This window comes from Gobio gobio (assembly GCF_949357685.1).
Source record: "Gobio gobio genome assembly, chromosome: 16".
Classification (NCBI taxonomy): Eukaryota; Metazoa; Chordata; class Actinopteri; order Cypriniformes; family Gobionidae; genus Gobio; species Gobio gobio.
Window position 1 is genome coordinate 43,386,572 of NC_137109.1, and position 15,407 is coordinate 43,401,978.

The 15,407-nt window shown below is 40.6% G+C and overlaps 2 protein-coding genes across 3 annotated transcripts in view; both read right to left on the minus strand.

Moving 5' to 3' along the window:
* Positions 1–1,657, minus strand: part of dgkq (diacylglycerol kinase theta) — a 55,235-nt gene extending 53,578 nt beyond the window's left edge. The window contains exon 1 of the mRNA XM_079838750.1: positions 1,340–1,657. Within this exon, the coding sequence (XP_079694876.1) occupies positions 1,340–1,547 (208 nt within the window). The 5' untranslated portion in view covers positions 1,548–1,657. The remainder of the gene's footprint in view (positions 1–1,339) is intronic.
* A 7,478-nt stretch (positions 1,658–9,135) lies between these two features.
* The window catches only part of nfkb1 (nuclear factor of kappa light polypeptide gene enhancer in B-cells 1), a 45,335-nt gene continuing 39,063 nt past the window's right edge, over positions 9,136–15,407 (minus strand). For both annotated transcript variants that reach the window (XM_079838768.1, XM_079838767.1), the window contains 3 exons: positions 14,560–14,726; positions 13,646–13,772; positions 9,136–10,773 (listed from right to left, as the gene is read on the minus strand). In XM_079838768.1, the coding sequence (XP_079694894.1) occupies positions 10,679–10,773; positions 13,646–13,772; positions 14,560–14,726 (389 nt within the window). In that variant the 3' untranslated portion in view covers positions 9,136–10,678. The remainder of the gene's footprint in view (positions 10,774–13,645; positions 13,773–14,559; positions 14,727–15,407) is intronic.

Sequence of the window (15,407 nt, forward strand, 5' to 3'; positions counted from 1 at the left end):
GTTATCCTTATAGAAATCAGATGGAAGGGGATTTGGCTCCATCAATGATTCATTTTGAAGTCATTGGCAGACCATAAAAGTTTAAAACCTACAGATCCGCAGCATTGTGATGACTCCTCATAAAGAGTCAAAAGAAATGAGCTCAGGCGTAGATTACGCTCTGGTTTTTAGAGAAGATATTCTATCACAGATTCTGCAAGGCCAAGGGTTACTAAACCAGTACTGAAAACAAAAGGAGAAAAAACAATTGCTTTTTTCTATGCATTACAATAAAAACTGTCAAGCTTCAAAAAGGACACAAAAGCATTATAAAAGTCGTCTATAGGCTATATGACTCTATATGGCAGTATATTCCAAGCCTTGCTTTGTGTTGTAAATTTAAGTCGATATTCACTGAAAATATAGATATCCACCCTATAACTTTCATTCATGAGAGTTTATGAGAGAAGTAGACGTAAATGATTCATTTGCTAACTGACCTGATCAAGTTGACAAGTTCAACTCATTTGCTCAATTATTTGTTTGCAGTCATTGACAACTGACTGGATGGGAAGATCATCAGTGAATAAGGATTAAATGTTGATCTGCTCAATACACAAAGCTATGACTTCAGAAAACTTGGAATATGCTGTCATATGGACCACTTTTATGATCCTTTTTTGTCTTTTCAGACTGATTGTCCACGGGTTGCTTTGAATTAAAGCCTAATCTAAAGAGCTTGCATATTGTTTACCCAACTGAGCAGCTCTGAAAAGAAAAAAAAACTGACGCTTGACGTCTAACTAACAGAAGTGAGAATGGTACAGATCTTCTCTCACTCTCACCGGCCTCCATCAATTAGATGGATTGTCCTCCTGCACAGATCCCTGTCCAACAGGAGGAGTGTGCTGTATCGATCTGCATCAATCTGTCTTCCCCAGTAAGTAGACAAGCGCTTCGATCATTTTGTCAGGAGGGAGGTGTATAGGAGAGAGACTGATATGCTTGACATCCTCCATCTGTTTTCTAACATACCAACCTTCTTCATCCCTTCCCTTTCCAGGATGGCACGTGCACAGATAATAATCTGTCAATCAAAACTGTCAATCAAAGTGGTATGGGAAAATTCCATTTTGAACAAAATCACTTGAACTTTAAATTAAATAGTTAAATGACCCAAAATAAATTCAGAAGACCACCTAACAAATATTATGAGAGTGTTTATCCAATACTATGGTATTAGTATTGTCTTCTAAAACCATCACTGTGCCTACTACCACAGCAGTTTTGTGTACGAGACACTTTGTTGACATTGCTTTGCTGAATGAAACATGCCAAGTGAATCCATAAAGCGTCTTACCTTCACAAATAAACCCAACAATCCCCCATATGAAGTCGCTGCAGTGATGGCAGAAGGTCGGCTTGGTCAGGGTCACTTTCCGAAAGCAGTGCCCGGGAGCGTGGACAGAGTACCGCGCCTTTGACCCGGGCGACTGCTGTGCCTTTTTCCTCCCGGGTCCGGGGCTCGAGCTCGGGCTGTCGTGCTTCACCCGACCGCTGTCTGCCATCTCTGTCAGTTCCAATGAAAAATCCAGCGCAAAACGCCAAGAGAAAAGGCTCCACGGGATTGGTTGTTGTGGAAGTCACATATGTGATTTAGCGGTTATGTTAAACCCAATCGAGTCATCACTGAATAAAGGGAATGTTCCTTCTCTCCCGTTACAGTGTATCCACAAGAGTCGGAAATGCGTAACAATGAATCAATGTAACAGAATGTCTAAACGTCCCTAATCAAAGCGTGTGTTAGTTACTGTGAGAGCTTCACTACTTGACCATCTAACCAGACACCAAACTCAATAAATATGCCAGTCTGCCTTTACCGACGACAACCAGCAGTCTGCAAATGCAGGGGAAAAAATAAAGCCACCGCGTCCACATATATGACGCGCTGAGGTTTTAATTGTCATAAATCGCCTGCTGCTTATCATTTACGATGATTTTCACTTTCCCAGCAGAGCAGATTTTCACTAACACAAGCGCCTATAACTTCCGCCTGTAGTAGAGCTCCGGCCAGAGAGAGAAACACACATTCACACGAGCTTCACACCAGCAACCTCAGCTATGGCAAGCCATTTGAATAAGTATTCCCTTGACATTACACTAATAGCCTATCTATCTGTTAATTGTACTTCCAGTAGAGACTAGTATCTTTTTTAAATTGAACTATATTCATAGGCTACTAGTATTTTTTCCAACAGTTACTAATATCTATTCAAATATTCACTAGTAATTTTCCTTACATAAGCAAAAACAATTACAAACAAACAAAAACACATAGGCTGCTGACTATGGAAGCTTGTTTCCGCCACAGAATAAAGAATACAAATTGTATAAGTGACTTTTTATTTCACATTTCTGACTTTATTTTCTCACACTTGCAAGTTTACATCTCAGAATTGTGTGATATAAAGTCGCAATTGCGAGTTCAATTCAGACTTTTTTTCTCAGAATTAAAGAATCACGCAATTCTGACTTTATAACACGCAATTGTGAGATATAAAGTCATAATTGTAAGATATAAACTCGTAATTCTGAGAAAAAAGTCAGTCTTTTTTCCCTCTGAATTGGACTTTTTATTTTGCAATTCTGACTTTACAACTCGCAATTCTTACTTTACAACTCGCAATTCAGACTTTACAACTCGCAAATTCGGACTTTACAACTCACAATTCGGACTTTAAAAACTCACAATTCGGACTTTACAACTCACAATTCTTACTTTACAACTCGCAATTCAGACTTTACAACTCGCAAATTCGGACTTTACAACTCACAATTCGGACTTTAAAAACTCACAATTCGGACTTTACAACTCGCAATTCTGACTTTACAACTCACAATTCGGACTTTACAACTTACAATTCTGACTTTACAACTCACAATTCTGACTTTAAAATTCGCAATTCTGAACTGGCAATTTTGACTTTACAATTCGCAATTCTGAACTCACAATTCTGACTTTCCAACTCACAATTCTGACTTTACAACTCACAATTCTGACTTTACAACTCACAATTCTGTTCACAATTCAGCACCTGTTGAAACTGCAGCTGCAGAACGTGAGCCACACACGGCGACACCCCCGTCCTTCGACGGCGACCCCAACATCTGTCGGGCCTTCCTGCAGCAGTGTTCCCTTGTCTTCGCCCTCCAGCCACGGCGCTTCGCTGCTTCAACATCTAAGGTGGCATATGTGTTGACACTCGAGACATCCGCCGGTCGTTTCGTCATCTCGCCGTCTCTGAGCTGGACGAATTCACAGCGCCTTCTTCTCTCCAAACGGAGGAACCGATGCAACTGGGCAAGCTCCGTCTTACCGCCACTGAAAGACATCGTCATCTGTCCTGTAGTTTGTGCTTGTATTGCGGTAAGGTGTCCGGTAAAAGGGTACTGCCCGCCGAAGACTTCGGGAGTTTCGGTGGACGTGTCGTCAGTGAAGTCTTCCGTAAGCTGCACCACACTACCTGTAATCATTGACTATAAGCTGTCTTTTCATTCACAGGCGTTGCTGGATTCCGGTGCGGAGGCAAGTTTTCTGGATGCCGGTTTAGCCGAATCGTGGGATATTCCTTTTATCTCTCTGTCTTCCTCTCTCTCCGCTTGGACTTTAAAGGGACAGCATATGGCTGTTATCACCCATCGCACACCCCCTGTGAGTTTGTTTGTCTCTGGCAATCATCGTGAGGAGATCGAATTCTATTTATTAGAACAGTCTCAATCGCCGGTCATTTTAGGGAATGACTGGCTGACCAAACATAATCCTCACGTTGATTGGCAGAACGGTGTTGTGTTATCTTGGAAGTCTTCGTGTCATGTTTCATGTCTCGGTCCTGCTACTTCTCCTGTTGTTTGTTCTACATTCAGGTTCCGGATGTTGATCTCTCGGGAGTTCCGGCGGAGTACTCTGATCTGTATCGGGTGTTCAGTAAGGCCCGGGCTACTTCCCTACCTCCTCACCGGTCGTATGATTGCGAGATTAAACTTCTCTCAGACACTTCTCCGCCTAAGGGTCGTATATTTTCCAAATATATATATATAAACCAGAGAGAGAGGCTATGGATAAGTACATTAATGAATCTCTAAATGCCGGTCTCATTCGCCGCTCCTCGTCTCCAGCTGGCGCTGGATTTTTCTTTGTCAAAAAGAAAGGACGGGTCTCTTCGTCCGTGCATTAATTATAGAGGGCTGAATGACATTACTGTTAAGAATAAATACCCCTTGCCTTTAATGTCAGCGTTTGAGTTATCACAGGGAGCGCACGTGTTTACCAAGTTAGATCTGTGCAACACTTATCACTTGGTACGTATCAAAGAGGGCGATGAGTGGAAGACAGCTTTTAATACACCATCAAGGCACTGGGAATACTGCGTTCTTCCGTTCGGTCTTTGTATCGCACCGGCTGTCTTCCAAACCATGGTCAATGAAGTGCTGGATGACATGATTAACAAATTTGTCTTTGTGTATCTCGATGACATTCTCATCTTTTCTCCCTCTATGCAGATACACACCCAGCATGTTCGCCAGGTTTTACAACGGTTGTTAGAGAATCAGCTCTTTGCGGAGAAGTGCGAGTTCCACAAGGAGTCGGTTTCGTTTCTGGGTTTCGTTATAGCCGAGGGAGAGATTTGTCCTGATCCCGCTAAAGTTACAGCGGTCGCCGAATGGCCAGTGCCCGACACTCGTAAAGAGCTTCAGCGATTTCTGGGTTTCGCCAACTTTTATCTGCGTTTCATCAGAAACTTTGGTCAGATCGCTAAACCTCTTACCCCTCTTACTTCCTCTAAAGTTTGTTTCCGTTGGAATACAAAAGCTCAGGAAGCCTTTGATGAATTAAAGTCCCGTTTCATCTCTGCACCTGTTCTTTCTATTCCCGATGCGGCTAAACAATTTATAGTGGAAGTGGATGCATCTGATGTCGGGGTAGGCACCGTTTTATCTCAGTGGTCTTCCGTTGACGGGAGAGTGCATCTGTGCGCTTTTTTCTCTCATCGGTTAAACCCAGCGGAACGAAATTACGACATAGGTAATCGGGAGCTGCTGGCGGTTAGACTCGCTCTGGGTGAGTGGCGTCACTGGTTGGAGGGAACCTCAGAACCCTTTCTGGTCTGGACGGATCATAAAAATTTGGAATATATCCGTTCAGCGGGAGGTTAACATCTAGACAGGCTCGCTGGGCACTTTTCTCGAACGTTTTAACTTCACCCTCTCGTACCGGCCGGGGTCTAAAAACACTAAACCTGACGCTCTCTCCCGTCTGTTCGAGGGTTCCGGGTCTGAGCGGACCGAAACCATTCTCCCGGAGGGGAGGGTGGTCGGTACCCTCGTGTGGGGAATCGAACAGCGGGTGAGAAAGGCCGGCCGAGAGGGGGAACTTCCGGAGGGGTGTCCGGCGGGTCGTCTATGGGTTCCTGAGTGTTTACGTTCCGATGTCATCTGGGGGGGTCGCGAATCCAAGTTTGTCGGCCATCCGGGAATGCGGAGAACGTTGGCTGCCATCCGTCAACGTTTTTGGTGGTCTTCTATGGTTTCGGACATCAGACAATTTGTATTAGCCTGTTCAGTCTGTGCTTGTAATAAAGCATCTAATCAACCTCCCGCTGGTCTGCTTAAATCTTTGCCCGTGCCCTCCCGCCCCTGGTCTCAAATAGCCCTTGATTTTGTCACCAGCTTACCGGCATCTAATGGTAACACTGTCGTATTGACTGTGGTGGATCGTTTTTCTAAAGCGGTTCATTTTATTCCCCTGCCTAAACTTCCTTCTGCCAAGGAGATGGCTCAGGTTTTGATTAATCACGTCTTTCGGTTACACGGTATTCCGACTGATGTAGTTTCAGATAGGGGTCCTCAGTTCATCTCTCGTTTTTGGCAGGAGTTTTGTAGACAGATTGGCGCTACAGCCAGCCTGTCTTCTGGTTATCATCCACAGACCAATGGGCAATGCGAACGGGCTAATCAGGATCTCGGTCGAACGCTTCGCTGTCTGTCGTCACAATATCCGAATTCTTGGTGCCAACAGCTTCCTTGGGTCGAGTATTCTCATAATTCTCTTCCCGTCACATCTACTAATTTGTCTCCGTTTGAATTATCTGTCGGTTATCAACCTCCCCTGCCCGACGCAGCGGTTCAATCTGCTTTAGCTTTCGTGCGCAGGTGCAGACGCACTTGGAGGAAAGCTAAAAACACTTTTATTACAAAACTCCAGACGAACCAAAGCTGCGGCTGACCGTCACCGGCGACCTCCACCCCGTTATGTGTGTGGACAAAAGGTATGGCTTTCCACCAAGGATCTGCCTCTCCGTGAGCCTTCTCGTAAGCTGGCTCCTCGTTTCATTGGGCCATACAGTATATCTAAGGTCATTAATCCGTTAGTGGTTAAGCTTAAGTTACCTCCTATTCTTGGTCGGGTTCACCCAGTTTTTTTTTTTGCACTGTAACATGTTCATGCTTTGTTTTAAAAAAAATTGCATTATTTTTCATATATTTGACCTTTATTCTACACTGCTCTGTCCCTCCTTGTAAAACGGTCTGATGCTTTCCGGGTTGTATGAAGCCAGTCCCTCAAAAATACGCAATGGGCTCAGATTGGTTAGCTGGCCCAGTGTGTTGTGATTCGCTAATCGCCTATAGCATGTTTGTAGGAAACGTCACGCCCCTTACCTTTACCGGTAGACTGTGCTTTGGTCAGTATTAGAAACAATGGCATCAATAAAACCATACCAATCTGAGCCCGAATCAGACCCAGAACATTTTAGTGAAGATGATCGAGCAGAACCTGTTCAGTCCTCAAGAGTAAAGACTGCGGATCTACAGTGATCGCTACTGAATGGCACTGTTACTTTTGTATTTTTTGAACGATTATAGCCAAATATCTGTCGCAAGAATTAATAACCCAAAACGAACACTAAACACTGGCTTTACTATAGTAGCCAAATCACACACAGAACCATGTTTAGCATGCCTGTAGATAAACAATACATAAAAGCTTTAATCAAAGAATAATTTACACTAATGCCAAGTTCGCTGTTGAGATTTTAACGTTAGGTGTTTGTAACGTTAGGTGTTCGTCGGATAACGTTATGAATGAGCATTTAACAAACTGGTTTGCAGAACAGCGTTGTCATCTGTTTACTTCCTTGCTACAACGTACAATTAACCTATTACAGGAAAACACATTGATGAAAAATAAATCAGACTTACAGGTTGTGGCCCGTAAACAGCTTCTGTTTTTAAATCCATCTTTCAGGACAAGCCGTTGTGCGAATCCTGCATTGAACTCGCGAAGATTGTGGAAGCTAATTCCTCCGTGAAATGTGCTGCGGGAGCCACGAGCGCGTCGTGCATCCACACACTGGCAGTGTTTGTCTCGCGCAACTGACGTTGTGCAAATCCTGCATTGAACTTACGAACATTGTGGATGTTTTCCTCCGTGAAATGTGCAGCGGGAGCCGCGAGCCCGTCGTGCATGAACCGCGGCTCATGAATTGCAAATACAGATGAATATTGTCCATTATGTCACATTTTCCAGTCTTCTCCTCCGACCCTTGTCTGTCTCGTGATTTATGATGGGCAGCATCTGCGACCTGTTCCCCTCTGTCTCATACACACATGCTGTATGTTAAACGCACTGCAACGCACCCCCATCCCTAGGAAGGCTGAACAAAGCAAGTACCCCAGACCTGCAATCCGGATGAAAATAACAGCGTTTTGTCGGCATTGCAGCAACACCACTCCAGCCTAACTATACCACAACAACACAGCGATACAAAATGACCTCACCCCCCCTTATTTAATATTCTCGGAGGAGGGGTTTATGTAAATATTGAGGCTGGTGATGTCACCAACCCTGGAGGAATGTCTGTAGTCGCCTACTGGCCGTTTGCTGTAGTCCTTAGAAATTGATTTCTTTAAAAGCAAATATCTCCCTTTGCTTTAAACTTTGAGCGTTGTAACTTTGCAGATGTTGCTATTTTGTCGTTGCTATTAACACTTTTATTCTCCTTTATTTTTATTCAGTGGCGAAAAACAGACTTGCATAGACTGCTAAGTAGTAATTCAAAAATAAGACCTAGTTTATGATAATATACTGGAGTTGTAAGGCGTAATGTTCAAACAGCTTGCCACACAAAAGAGCTCCAAACAGGATCCACAGGCTGTTTTTAGAATGCGGAATTCCGTTGTGACGTCGACGTTCGCAGCACATTATGATGTTCTGCAGATGTTGAGGGTTCCACGCCCTCCTGTCTGCTTACTTACTGTCATAATAAGTGTTTTATGTCATAGAGTACAATAATAAAAAGTTGTGAATCTTTTTTTCCTTTTTAACTTGTGAGGACATCCCCAAAAGGAGGTTTTGTCAGTTTAGCTCATTTCTGTAGGCGGTTTGTTCTCCGAAGTGTAGCTAAAAACACCTTCAGAAAGATACAATCGACTACAGATGGGGTGGTCGCAGCTCATTGTATGCTTCCTGTTATCATACAAATTTCTACGCGTCACTCGCTAAACACGTCGATGACACGCCTTTAACACACCTGGAATAATACGCAATAGTGTACATACCTAAATTTGAATGGGTGAGCTATCCGAACACAAATGGTTTGGCTATGTAAACTGTAAAACGGACGAATAATACAAGTTTAAAATAGTCACCTGAAGATTTTTTTTATAGAAAGAAAATAAACTAATGCTTAAAATGTTTTCATGGTAGACTATGCTAATTTGTGAGTCGTTTTTCACTCAGTATCAGATGCTAATATGGACAAAACTATAGGCTATGTAAACATAGCTACTTCCGGCAATTAAATAGCTAAAATAATGGTTGAAAAAGTTAATTGTATTGTTAGGCTTAGAGTTAGCTTATTGCAATTATAATTAGCTAAAGACTATAATAAAAAGGTGAAAAGACATGAGGTAGGCCTATTCGAGAATTCAAAGAATTGAAATACAAAATAATTGGATGTTTAAAAAGGTAAGATCTGACACCATCTGCTGGTGGTTTTACGTAACACATCACAACAACCAGCAAATTGAAAATTGCTGCATCAATTATGGAGTGGAAACAAATTTGTGTGCAAAATGATGTAAAATAATACTTCAAAACAGTAGTACACAATGGATCGTTTTATTATAAAAGTATCACAATAAAACCAATTACAAAGCACACACAATTTCCCTCTGTACAACACTGCTTCACAGGGTACAGACATAAATACCAATTTACAGCCAAAAAATACATTACAGTGCCTGTCAAACCTTTAGTCTGGGGTTTTGTTGCTCTTTTTTTTAACAGTATTTACTATAGTATGAAAATATGACGGCGGCTAAAAGCATTTTGGTGACACGCGAGTCCCCAAGTCAGTTCAAAGGTCAGAGGTAAAGCTTAGAACAAAGCAAGAAGATACATAGCTGATCTGGGATCAGTTCTAAATGTTGATTCTAGATCAGCATATTATCTGAGTGATATTTTGTCTTATACAGCCTGAGTTCACACACAACAGAAGGGAATGAGATTTAACAGAAAGATAAAAATGTAACTACAAAAAAATAAAATGTCCTAAAGGGCACTTGAGGCATCTGGTTAAAGCAATCCTCATACACACATCCTGTAAAGCTTAAAGCCACACACACACACACACACACACACACACACAATCATACACTCACACACAAACAATCAAAATCTAGTCAAACACACTCCAATCACTGCTCAGGACTGACCCTCCTGTTTTTTTTTAATCAATCAAACAAGTGGAAGAGAGACTATTCTCTCAAAGCTTATGATTTTTTTCTTTATCAGAACCCGTGAGCAAACATTTGGAATTACAGGTAGCACCACTAAATGCGAAATAAATTCCATCGCCAACCTAAATAACAGCTGAAAGGATGAGGGATGACAGCAGAACAGATCTTTTTGGAGGGCCTTTAATGGAGGGAAGAGCTTTTTCTATCATCCGACAGATTTGACTTAAAGACCAGTAGTCCTTCTCTTCCTCTTCCTGCATTGCAGCTCCAAATAAAAACCTTTTGTAAGCAAATGACTATGAGGAAGTCTGCATAATAGGTCATCTAAACTGAAGGTGCCGTTCTTAAATTGGATTGTTAAAATATATTAACAAATAGTTGAGGCCAGGCTTATCAAACCAGACATTAAAACATGTATTTATAAACAAATCAGGCACTCGTTGTTTTTTTGGGTTTTTTTGCAAATCAGGCCTGAGAATCTCAAAAATGACATCATAGACCACCTAAATATTTAGTTTCTTGATGTAACTTTTAGGCATCTGGACGTCATTGCTCAGCTTAACCACAAATGAAAACATGACCAAGACAATATAGCTCTTATAAAAGGAAAAAAATAAAATGTTCAAATAAGTGCTTTTTGGCATTATTCATATTAAAAGCTAAAAAAGAAAATCCCCATGGCTAGAGGACTCCCCAGCTTAAGGGCTCCTCAGAGTTCAGAGCTCATTTGCATTTTGGGTGTTGCTGAGGCACAGTGGGCGGTGGCCAGTCAAAGATTCTGGAGGCGTGTCCTGAGTTTGAGCGCCGCTGCTGCTGTAGTGAGGAGGGAGAAGCTGGTCTCTAGAGTCAGGCCTCAGTTTGTGCGATTGTGTTTGGAGTCGGCGAAACCGAGGCTGGGGCTCTAGAAAGAGGTCTCCACCCCGCTGTCGCATATCCCACTCTCCTCCTGATGGGGGCCGAGTGTCAAACCCTGAATGGATTTGCAGAGCACTGGACCTGAGAAATGGTTTGTTTTGAGGGGGGAAAAAAGGCAATTATTAATATGACAGTAGAAGCATTTCAAATCTTTTCCCTAATTGAAGACTGCATATAAATTTGTATTATAAAATTATAAAAGAAAATAGAATAGATTATGGAATTAATACAGTTTTATAATTCATTTTATGACATTTTTGTTCTATATAAAATATTAAATTATATTATATATATATACAATTTCACATAGAATAAAAATGTCATAAAATGAATTATAATACTGTGCCAAAATTCTCTCTTTTTTAAGATAAATCGCAAACCACAGAGTCGCAAACAATCTTAATGTTTATTTTTTATTTGACTATTATTAAATTTAAAATGATAAAAATCTTAATAAATCACCAGGTTAATTACTTGAGTGACAAGTGAAAAAAAATTAAATAAAAATAATATTTGGTTTGTCCCTATTTTGCTTTAATAACAACAATACTCAGAATATGATACATTTTTCACATTTTACATCATAATATTTTCCTAAAATGTAATCCTTCCCTAATCCTTCATTTTATGTGGCCTCAGACTTTTGAACCTCACTATATTTATTGACCATTGTCATCTTTTTAACCACACGTGGCACAACAATATGGACAACCACGAGAAGGAAACCGAAATAAACCAAAATAAACTTCCCCCTGCTGGCTTACACGCACAAACTCAATCAACCCTGACGATGAACCTTTGAATCAGACAGCAAGGTGGAAAGACTTGTTTCAAAGAAACTGCGCCAGAGACAAAAACCAGAAGTGCCGTATGGCTTTCACTTCTGTACCTGGGAATCCCCCTCTCAAGTGTCCACTTCCCCCTGAAACATCGCCATCACTACAGAAACTATATGTGAACACTGCAGCAGTGTGACGGGTCACCCTGAGACCGAGGGGAACTCCCTTAGAATGCAGTGGTAGTGCTGTTTTGTTGACATCATGCTTGAGTTCACATGAGGTAATGTCAGAGAGGACCACAACGTGATATTATTGTTAAGGAGAGGGGGCAGGGGACCGAGATTGACAGTGATTTAATCTGGGGGTTTTGCAAACCATATTGTGGGACAAAAAAAAAAACTCCCCAACAAAGGTTTGTTGTAAAAAAAACTTGCTCATACTACGAAATGCCACAATGGCGACGTGAAAGATCCAAAGATCCAAAATGCCTCACCAATGAGCAAAAAAGACATGTTTCGAAAAGATGATTCATTGAGGTTTATGCTCTGGTGCACAAAACAAATTAAATATTGTTTCATTATTGGACAATGGTTCAAATGTTATCTAGCATTGTGGGTGGTTGTACCTTTAGCAAATGCAAATTAAAGCAATAAATAAAGCAGTCAAGGCCATGTTTTACTGTGATTTACCATAGTTGAATCTTTGGCACGGTGGACTTGAGTGGCTTACTGGTTTTGTAAAATGGTTACAACAGAAATACGATTCAAATATGATCAAAATGAAATGTAGTCATAATGTATTAATCAAATCATAATAAACCCTTTTTCTGCCAGATCATTTATTAGCCTAACTGTATGCGGTTTATGCGATGTAGCAATTTGCATTCCGCTACCATTCAAAAGTTTGTAGTCAGTATGTTTTTTTGTCAGCATATTAGAATGATTTCTGAAGGATCATGTGACACTGAAGACTGGACTAATGATGCGGAAAATTCAGCTTTGATCACAGGAATGAATACAATTTTAAAATGCATTAAAGAGCACCTATTATGGCATTTAAAATGTTCCAAATATTGTTTTAGAAGTCCCCAACAACAGTTTTGCATGCAAGCAATGACAAAAAAGACTTTAGTTTTCTTATAATATGCATTTATTTTTACCTGTTTTGACAGCGATTCTCAAATGATTCCTTTAGTGATTCACTTTTCAAAACCCCGCCTTTACGTGACGCTAATCTGCGGTGATTGGTCCGATGACCCAGTCAGTTGTGATTGGTATAGTCTGTGCAGATATTTTCGGAAACGGAACGTCCATCACCATAAATGGTTTTCGGAACCTCTTAACTGGAACCGCATTCGTCCTCAAGCTTTATTTGTTTAAATTAGCTCAAATGACTGTCAGATGTAAGTAATTACCATGTCAATCTATACATCATTTAAAAGATCTAAGAGTCAAGCTTCCATTTTTTACCTCTGTTTTATTCTCAAAGTCTTATAGTGACAGTCATTTGTTAATATGTGTCAGGAGTTATGAATATGAAAACCGCGTCGGTACCGTTTGATTGTAATATGAGCCTCAGCTGATCTCATTCATAAAAAAAAACTCTATTCTCCTCACGAAGACTCGCGACAAATCAACATCCCTCAGGGCTTTTAGTTCAAAAGTATGCAGATGAGGAGAAATATTGATAGATTCTCATATGTCTGTGTCAAATTTCTAAACAGAGGAGTATTTTTTATTCAATACTTCCTCAAAATGCGCAGATGTAGCCTAATCATGAGCGATTGAGTCTCTTATGTGTTGTTTTCAATTCATACTGGCAGCCGGAGGGCGCTCTGTGCACATGTAGTCCATATGGTACAGACAGACGAAGAAGATACCATGTGCCATAATAGAAGTCCATAATAAAAGCTTCCTGAGATCGCGAAACATGCAAATAGAGACATTTGAAAAAAGTTTGCTTTTGAGTCGCACTTCAGAACACAGCGTCTCATCGCCATGATGTTTTCTAGTTTTCACTGGCATCTTGGAGCGCAATCTGTGCTTATGCATACTGAAGGGCACAATCATTGATAGCCCCTTGTGGGCTAGAACCAACAACTTTTGGCTTCCCAGCCCAAATGTTCGACCACTTAGGCCACATCACTCAGAAATGCACATATCAAACAATATTACCTGTGAGCTGAGGTGTGGTGTGGACAGCTTCCGGCTCCTTACACACAGCCTGGAGTAAACTGAGAGCACTGCTGTTCCCAACATGCTTCAGTCCCTCCACCAGCTCACACACTGTTCCCCCAGACACCTGCAGGAGACACATATTGGCAGCTGAAACCAGAGCAACTACAGGATGCACAAAAAATGATATATGATATGATATTGCCTGCCACAATCATGAATTTTGTGCTGATGATTATTTGTCATACAATAATCGATTTAATTCTGTTCAGTTCATGTCACTTACAATGTAAGCCTTTTTTTTAACATACTTTAACATAACATAACAAACACAAGCCTTCATTTTGTATGAAGGAAGACCTTTGACTATCTTTGCGTACTTTATAACAGTAAAAGTATATAAGTATAAGTTTGTGTCCTTTCTTTTATATTCTTTATGCTTTACTCCCTGCCAGATTATCATTCCCTTGCTTCTATAGAATAACTACAATTATAAAATTAATGATTGTGATATGCCATAATAATATAATATAATTAATGGGCCAATAGGTTTAGCCCTAAACTAGGTTGAACCCCAAGCATAAATAATACAAAAAAAACTTTTTTCAGTCCCAAAACATTTGAAGTATTCAGATTAAATAGATTTCAAATACAAATTAATCTCCTAAAGTGCTATGAAATATTGAATACACTTCACATCGGTTTAGGAAAATCAATTCTCTGTTACAAAAATATCTAATTTGTTTTACGGCTCCACTTTAAAAGCAATGTACATTAGTTGACTTAGTTCATAACAACTGCACGATCCTTCTGCAGGATTGCGGTAAGTGAACATCAGATTAAAAAGTCAACTACTTTTTCTTACTACTCTCCAGTGCTTATGTAAGATTAAAAAAGGAAGTGAATTTGTTTACCTCGTAGCTGTCCAGCAGCTTTCCAGCAGGGCAGGAGCTGAGTTTGAAGGCGCTGGTCAGGATACCAAGGCCCAGAGCATGAGCCAGACTCTCCCAGCCTCCCGTCTGCCCCTCCAGTGCCTGGCAAAGCTCCTGCTTTGTGTCAGAGCTCAAGCTCTTCATGTCACCTGCCAACACGAGCCAAACACATTTAAATGCACCCAAACACAAAACATCTGTGTGTTCTTAACATACACTAACTTTTGGGGTCAGTACGTTTTTGATACTTCTGTTCAGCAAAGATGCATTAAATTGATCAAAATTGACAGTTAAGACATTTACAAAGTTATATTTCAAATAAATGTTCTTTTGAACTTTTGATTCCTAAAGAAATCCTGAAAACAAGCATTTTGGTTTCCACATACATTTTAAGCAGTACAACGATAATAATGAGAAATGTTTCTTGACTTCTGAAGGATCATGTGATGCTGAAAATTCAGCTTTGCCATCACAGGAATATATTATAGAAAACACATTTTATATTGTAATAATATTTCACAACATTGCACTATTTTTGATTACATAAATACAGCCTTGATCGGCATAAGAATCTTCTTAAAAAAATATAAAAAAATCCAAAAGAATTTAAAAAGTGTAAATAATAGTGGTGTAACCGGTACGAAATACGAATAAAGTCAGTCACAGGCGATCCACACTCCAATTCAGAAGGGAGCACGCGTGGTAATGAAATGCTGTTTTGCTAACCGCCACAACAGGATAAAGAGCAGAAAAAGAGATGATCTATGCACCAACCCAAAAGAGTTGGCACGCAAGAGCTTGCTAGTAGCCTTTACGCTGACATGATTCAT